Source organism: Sciurus carolinensis, assembly GCF_902686445.1.
Source record: "Sciurus carolinensis chromosome 19 unlocalized genomic scaffold, mSciCar1.2 SUPER_34, whole genome shotgun sequence".
NCBI lineage: Eukaryota > Metazoa > Chordata > Mammalia > Rodentia > Sciuridae > Sciurus > Sciurus carolinensis.
This window is the reverse complement of record NW_025920112.1, coordinates 5,605,401-5,613,852: the sequence shown is the minus strand read 5'-3', so window position 1 is coordinate 5,613,852 and position 8,452 is coordinate 5,605,401. Positions and strand designations below refer to the sequence as shown.

The following is an 8,452-nucleotide window of genomic DNA, read 5'->3' as shown; positions in this document are numbered from 1 at the left end:
AGGCAAGCTATCTCTCTTGGGTGATGACATGATTTTGTACCTACAAGACTCTAAACACTCCACCAGAAAAGTAGTAGGATAAAAGATCAAAATCAATAGCTTTCCTATACTCTAATAATAAATATGCTGAGAAAGAAATCAATAAAACTCTCCCATTCACAACAACCTCAAAAATTTTTTTAAATATTTGGGAATTAATCTATCCAAGAGGAGGAAAGATCTCCACAATGAAAACTATAGAACACTGACGAAAGAAACAGAAGAAGACTTTAGAAGGTAGAAAGACCTCCCAGTTCTTGGATAGTCAGACTTAGTATTGTCAAAATGATCATATTACAGAAAGTACTATACATATTCAGTGTTATATCCATCAAAAATCAGTGATGTTCTTCACAGAACTAGGAAAAAAGTCTTTAAATTCAATTGGAAGAATAATAGACTCAGAATTGCCATAGTAGACCTGAGGAAGAAGAGTAACACTGGAGGTGTCACAACACCAGATCTCAAATCATACTCCAGAACTACAGGGACAAAAATTGTAGGGGGTGTCAGGCTAGCTCAGGCACAGGTAAGAGTCGCGGAGTCAGAACCAAGACCCCAGGAGTTGGGTAGAAGCAGCCTGTGGTGAGCTGCCTGCAAACTCATTTATTGCAGGAAAAAGACATACATTTTGTAAACTTTTTGCCCAATCACAATGTACCACGGGGGATCAGACCACCAGGCCCCTATACCGGTTCCCTTGGTAACACTAGGTCAATTTTGGGGCGGTTGTTTACATTCCTAGGTGGTCAGAGTGGAATGCTCCTCTCTCCAAGTTTACACACTTGAGACATTAACTGCTGCGAACCAAGAACTAGGATTTCTCCCAACACAAAATGGCAGGTAATGGCATCAAAATAGACTGAAGATCAGTGGAAGAGAAATTAGGCACAGAGACAAATCCATACACCATCCTCTGACACTTCACAAAAGTGCCAAAAATATATTTTGGAGAAAAGATAACTTTTTAACACACAGAGCTGAAAAAACTGAATATCCACATGTAGAAGAATGAAATTAGGCCCCTATTTCCCACCCTGCACCAAAGTCAAATAAAAATGGATTGAAGACATGGAAATATTCCCAGAAACTTAGCAGCTGCTAGAAGAAAGCATAGAATCAACATGCCATCATGTTGGCACAGACATTGACTTCCTTAGAAAGTCCCCTAAAGCTCATGAAATGAAACCAATAATGAATAAGTGGAATAGCGTCAAGTTAAAACCCTTCCACACAGTCAAGGAAATGATAAATAGGGTGAGGAGAGAGCATTCAGAATAGGAGAAAATCCTTGCCAGCTACTCATCTGACAGGGAATTTACATCCAGAATACATAAAGAAGTAAAAAATCTTCACACCAAAACTCACATAACCCAATAAAAGTGAAAGATCTAAACAGACATTTCTTTAAAAAAACATAGCCAGCAAATATATAAAAGCAATGTTTAATATCTTTAGTAATTGGGGAAATACAAGTGAAAAACTACGTACAGATTAAATCTCACTCCAGTCAGAATGGAAATTGTCAAGAATGCAAATAATTAATAGGGTCAAAGGTATGGGGGGGAAAAGTACCCTAGTAAATTTTTGGTTGGACTGCAAATTAGTACAAGCATTCTGGAAAGCAGTATGGAGATTCCGTAAAAAACCTAGGAATGGAATCACTGTATGACCCAGCTTCCTCATTCATTGGAATTTAATCAAAAGAACTGAAATCAGTATACTGGAGTGATATAGCCACATCAGTGTGTGTGGAAGCACAATTCACAAAAGGCAAGTTATGAAACTAGCCTGCATGGTGGAGAACAGATGAGCAAATACAGGAAACGTGATTTAGGCACACAATAAAGGTTTATTCATTCATGAAGAATAATGAAAACGTGGAATTTTCTGATTAACTAATGGAAGAAGAAAACATGCTAAGTAAAATAAGACAGACTCAGAAAGGCAAGGGTCCATTGTTTTCTCTCATATGCAGAATCCAAAGCAAACTGAGGGGGAGAGTGGAGTTGGATATCATAAAGACCTAGGGAAGGTCAATCAACTAGAAGAAGGAGATTCAGAGAAAAGGAGAAGGTATGGGTAAAGGGTCATGTGCATGTGTAAATATACCACAGTGAATTCCACTTCTATGTAGATCTGTAATGCACAAAATAAAAATAAATAAATGAGGATGAGGTAGACCAGCAGAATATAGGAAGAGGAATCAGGGGAGGGAGGAGAGAGAAAGGAGGAGAAACAGGGACTGTAATGGAGTAAATTAAGTTCCATGCATGTATTATTAGGTTAAAATGGATCTTCACGTACAAATACACAGCACTAAAAAAGGCAAAACAAGTAAATAAAATGAGAGATTGCATAAAGAAATTCTGAGATAAGCAGCTACTGCCATTGGAAATGAAGCACATCAGGTAAATGCTGGGGAGGTGGGCAGACACAACCCCTCCAAATCTCTTCTTTCATAGAAGAGATCTCTGAAAGTGGGTCTGCCTAGTGAACATGGTATGGGGGTTTCTGAGCTTGATCTCGCAGTGCCAGGATGCGGGACTCTGGTAGGGAGCTCTGCCTGGCCAAGGCAGGCATCCTTGAAGAGTTCCATGAGGTTGGTAGTGATCATACGAGAGGTAAAGCAGAACCCAGCCACTGGTACTAACTACTGCTGGTCACACATGGGGAAACTGTGAAGAGAGAATCTCTAACATGAATTCCCAGACATGAATCTGGAACAGTCTCAGAGGATTAGTACACAGTGAACTACAGAAGATGTTGAGAGAGAGAAGAAATTTTTATGTTGATGAATTTGCCTACAGTGTCATTTCTGTTCATTATATTGTACTATCAAAAAACCAATTAAGAAAAAAAAAACATATTTACAATAGTATCAAAACTGTGTATACACTTCACCTGACTGGGATCCTATAGAATAAGATGTACTCCATGTTTGTACAAATCTGTGAAAATATACTCTACTGTCATGTATAACTAAAAAGAATGCGTATTTAAAACTATGTGTAAACTGCTTAGGACTAAATTTCAACTAAGAGGTGAACTATCTGTGCACTTAAAACTACAAGATATTGATGATTGAAATTAAAAAAGAAAAGTTAAATGGACTCAGGCCTCTGGACCAGGTGGTATTAGCTGCTGTGCCCACTGCTGGCTCAGGTGCTGTGGGCAGAAGGGCCATTCAGGCTTTTGTTGCAACTTCCCTGGTCTATTTGGTGTCATTGAGCCAGGCAGAGAAAAGATGTGGAAAGAGCAAAAGAGACAGTGAAGGAGATAAGAACCCAGAAGAAATGAAACTCGTAGACTGGATTTTCCTGCTTTCATCCCCACTGTGAGGACTCCCAGTGTAAGGGGAGTCTCTGCATAACTATGAGGAGAGAGGAAAATTCCATCAAGGTCTGTGATTGAAGGTGGGGGTTGTCTTAAACATGGATAAATCAAATAAAAAAAAAGAAAGTAAAATGGTATTCAGTAGCCATATACTTTAAGTCAGTTGGTGAAACTCACATAGCTATAGTTGAGAGAAATCAGTGTGCTCACATATGGCTGACAAGAACAAAATTAGTTCAACATCATATGAACAAATTTGTCCATCAAATACTTGCACAAATGTAACCTGAGAACAACCTGCATTGGTGCTGCCTGAACTATGTCCTATGCATTTGTAATGTGTGAAAATGTATGCCATTTTATAAGTAGAAAAGTTTGTTGGTTGATCATTCTTCCACACTTCCAAATTATGGGAAAAATCTGGTGTGTGGATTTTTTCCTGATGAACAAATTCCTTTTAAAAAATCAAGAATAAAGTAACTTTAAATGAGAGACAGATGCCACTAGAAAACACCAACTTTCCTAAAGCTCTAAATGAAAATAGAACCATAACAGAACAAATCCTATGACATACATGAAACACTGTTAAGGAAGAAGGTGTAACAGTTAATGCCTGCATCAAAAAAGCAGAAAAACTCTAAGTACAGACTCTACCATGAATAGAAAAGCAAAGACAAACTACACTTCAAAAAATACACAGAAAATGATAAACATAGGAGTAGAAACATATGACATTTGCACTAAAAACAATACAAGATATGGATGAAAAAATAAGTTGTTTGTGAAAATACAAACAAAATCAACAAACCTTTAGCTGCATTGACAACGAAAAACCCAAGATGAATAAAATAACAGAGAACAAAAGGGAGACCTTATAACTGATAGCACAGAAATGCAAAGGACCATTAGCAATTCTTATGAAGAACATGCCAGCATATTGGAAAATCTAGAGGAGAATGGGTAAATTGGGAAAACATATAACATGTCAAGGTTGAATTATGAGAAAATGTAAGACTTACATATAAATAAAGACCAATATATTTGAATCAGTAATAAAAATTTCCTGGTAAGGAAAATGCCAGGAGCTCATGACTTCACTATGGTTCTAACAAACATTAAAAAATAAGCAATATCAAGTGTCCCCAAAACCACGCCAGGGAACTGAGATAAATCTCAACTATTCAAGTCACATTCCACAAAACAAACTATTCCCAAGTAGTAGATCCAGACAATTACACCTATTCCGGGAGGCAACAAGGTCCAACAGACAGTGACTAAGATATCCCACTCTATGTTAACAGGAAAAATGTCCATAGGTGGATATATGGACAATTTAAAATGCCAATGTACACATACAGTGGAACCTTATTCATCGTTTAAAAGATTGAAATAGCAATAAATGCTACAATTGTGGACTAATTTTGAAACATCAGTACAAGTCAAGTCATAAAACAGAAATACATATTGAATGCTTCTACTCATACAAAACATCTAGGATATAAATTCAAACTTAGAAATTATACTTAGTGGCTTTGAGTGACTAAGTAGGGACAATGGGTAGGTGTTTCATTGAGAGTGATACAAATATTCAGGAACAAGATAGAGTTGGAAGTTCTATAAATTTGTAATGTGATAATACTGAATTGAGCTCATGATCCTCCTGCCTCAGCCTCCAGAGACACTGGGAATACACATTTATGGCCACTGTGCTGGGCACGAAGGTTAATTTTATGTCATGTAGATTCCATCTCAATGACAGGGATGTTTACTGCTGAATTGCAGCCATTTTTAGATGCTTCCCACTTACAGGTTGGTGAGTGAGCGAGAGTTTTTACCACCCTAATGTTAACTGATCCCATAAACACCTCTAACTCACAGTGAGGTGAAGGAGGCAGAGATGAGAACACACAGTGAGCCCACTAGCCTCTCCTCAGTGATACTCACTTCTCAGCAATGACTTAGGGCGATGCTTAGCACAGGCATCATTCCACTATCATCCACTGGCCATGCTGTCACATGGCCAGGTCCTCTCCCCTGGGCTCTGGAGATGCTGCTGCCTGGTGCTCTGCTCAGGCCTCCTGCTGTCTCTGCAGGCTGATCTGGGCTCCTGGGGATCCTGCTTCCACTGGCAAGGCACCAGGTTCACATAAAGCAGAGGTGACTGAGCTCCTCACATCCCACATGGCACTGTACTGCCTGAACAGATCCACTGTGGTGCAGACACAGTTGATGGGAGCAGCCAAGGAGAGACAGGATTTTACTCACACATGGAAAACGGTAGCAATCAGGAGTGAGTACTTGGCAGTTAGAGTCCAACAACACCTGAGACTCGGTTTTTTCTGCTCAGCAAATTGTAATTTCATCCAGAGTCAGATAGCTCTGGAAATGAAGGATAAATTCTGCAAAGAATAGTAGGCAAGGAGATGTCTTATGAACATCATGGAATTTTGTGTGATTCCTAGTGGTTCATTAGTAATGTACCTGGAGGGTGGTGGATGTCTGTCTGCACAGTGTTTGCAAGTACCTCGTGTGATAGTTCTTCAAGCTGCCATGATAGGCTTAAAATTCTCTTTTTCAAATAAATTTTTCCTAAACTTGATTTTAGGAAACATAATACAAATGAACTAGAGATATCTAATAATGCCACTCATCATGTTATTCATCTAGCAGAATTATATTTTCAATGTGGATTGCTACAGTAGTAGGAAGACTTGAAAATTCCAAAACTCTTCCCTGTTACAGAGGGTGTCTCAGCAAAATGTGTGTGTGTGTGTGTGTGTGTGATGCATTTATTACATTATTTTGAAAGATTATTTGTCTAACTTGAATATATATTAGGTACAGCAAACTGGATATTTTCATTTCGTAAGGAAAGTAGGATTCCTGAAACTCAGGCCTTAATCAATAGGTTGGAAAACAAGACCAATTAAAGTGGTATGTAATGTGTGTTTTTGTTATTTCTGTTATTTATTTCTGTCTTGGGTTCATGTCTCATTCTTTCATGATTTCTAAAATCTTGTGCCTAAAAGTTAATTTTGCTTAATTATGAAATAGATATGCATTTTTATATTTCTTTAAAATATTTGCTTTGTAGAGTTATTTTATTTATTCTATTAAAAGATCACTATATTTAAATAAAAATGAAGGTGAGCAATAAAAATATTTATTACCACATACTTAAAAATGCACAGATTTTTTTGCTAAGAAATTTATGAAATCACAGATAGATTCTGGCTCAGGAAGACAAAACAGGTGCAGCCAGGTCACCTCAGTGTTCACAACACTGGACTTGCAGACCTGAAATGGGAATGGCTGTTATAAGAGACTGTTTCCTCATGAGCAAAATTTTTCACATTCATGGAGATAAATACTCCAAGGTTATATACATATTCCAATAAAATAAATGAAAATTAATTATAATTTGAACTATGGATTATAATTTGAAATTTTAAGTATGGGTGCAATGACAAAATAATGTAAAAATTTTATTCGCGAAAAAGGAGAGATACTAAATTGTAGAGAATTAAAGTACAGACTGTTACACAGGTGACCCTGCAGGAGAGGAGGTGAGCAGCCCCTGCAAGTGATCTGCATGGGAGTCTCAGGAGTTCATGGGAGGCATGATGGAGGAGCTGAGGACAACCATGCAGGTCACACCCAGACCCTGGGCTGCAGGTCCCCACACCTGCACTGGGAGGTTCTCTCTGATTAGAAATGATTAAGCATATCAGAAAACCAAGAGTGATCTTTACTCTGATGAGAAAGAAACTCAAAATACAAGAAAACACTGGACGTGAATATGTAGAGTAATTGCATTATCGTGCTTTGCTTCCCATTTTATATCTTTATCTTCCCAGACAACACGAATTTCCAGTAAATGGCCAATTCTACCATGGTAACTGAATTTCTCCTCCTGAGCTTTCCTGATGGCTGGAATATGAGAGTCCTCTATTTCACAGTATTCACAGTGACTTACCTGGGTACCATGTTAGGGAATCTGCTCATCATCACTGTCACCACTGCTGACCAGAACCTGCACACACCCATGTACTTCTTCCTCAGGAACCTGTCCATCTTGGACATGTGCTACATTTCCATCACTGTCCCCAATGCCTGTGTCAACTCTCTCACTGGCAACAGGACCATTTCAGTCGGTGGTTGTGCAACCCAGATCTTCTTGGTCATTATTTGTGCATATGTGGAGATGCTGTTTCTCTCCATCATGGCCTGGGACCGCTATGTGGCCATCTGCCAGCCCCTCCAGTACCCCATCATCATGAACCCTCAGTTTTGTGTTCGCATGACCCTGGCTTCCCTGCTTAGTGGACTGGTGTATGCCGGTGTGCACACTGGGAACACCTTCAAGCTGTCCTTCTGTCAGTCAAATGTGGTCCATCAGTTCTTCTGTGATCTCCCCTCTCTGCTGAGGCTCTCCTGCTCTGACACCACAAGCAACATGGTCCTTCTTCTTGTCTCTGCTGTGGTGGTCTGTGGCAGTTGCTTTACTTTTATTACCATGTCATATATTCGCATATTTTCTGCTATGCTGACATTTCCCACCAGAGACACAGGGAAGGCCTTCTCCACCTGCACCCCTCACATCCTTGTGGTGTCCATCTTCTTTATTTCTGTCACAGATGTGTACCTGAGACCTTCAGAAACCTCTGACACACTACAGAGCATCATTCTCTCTGCCTTTTACACCATGGTTCCTCCATTCTTGAATCCTCTCATCTACAGTCTCAGGAACAAACAGGTAAAGGAAGCTGTGAGGAGAGTCAAGCAGATGTTCTCATGAAAAAGATAAAATGGGTTTCAGCATTATCCTAATGTTAGTGAGTGGAGTTCAAGATTAGATCAAATGCTCTTCATATCTGTTTTTATAAGTTATACTACTTGCCATAGTATCACCTTACTAGAATAGGAGTTATTTTGTTAAGTAATTTTTGTGATTTACCATATTATTTCCATGGATCCTTTATAAAATATGTACTTTTATCAATACATCTCTTAATTATTAAATATAATCAATATATTGCATAAATCTTTCATGGTTATATTTATTAAAGATGTATCA

General features: G+C 38.6%; 1 protein-coding gene across 1 annotated transcript; it reads left to right on the top strand.

Moving 5' to 3' along the window:
• Positions 1-7,252: 7,252 nt before the first annotated feature.
• LOC124973436 (olfactory receptor 14C36-like) lies at positions 7,253-8,173 on the top strand. Its single transcript, XM_047537370.1, has one exon. It carries the CDS (start codon positions 7,253-7,255, stop codon positions 8,171-8,173), a length of 921 nt encoding a protein of 306 aa, XP_047393326.1.
• Positions 8,174-8,452: the final 279 nt, after the last annotated feature.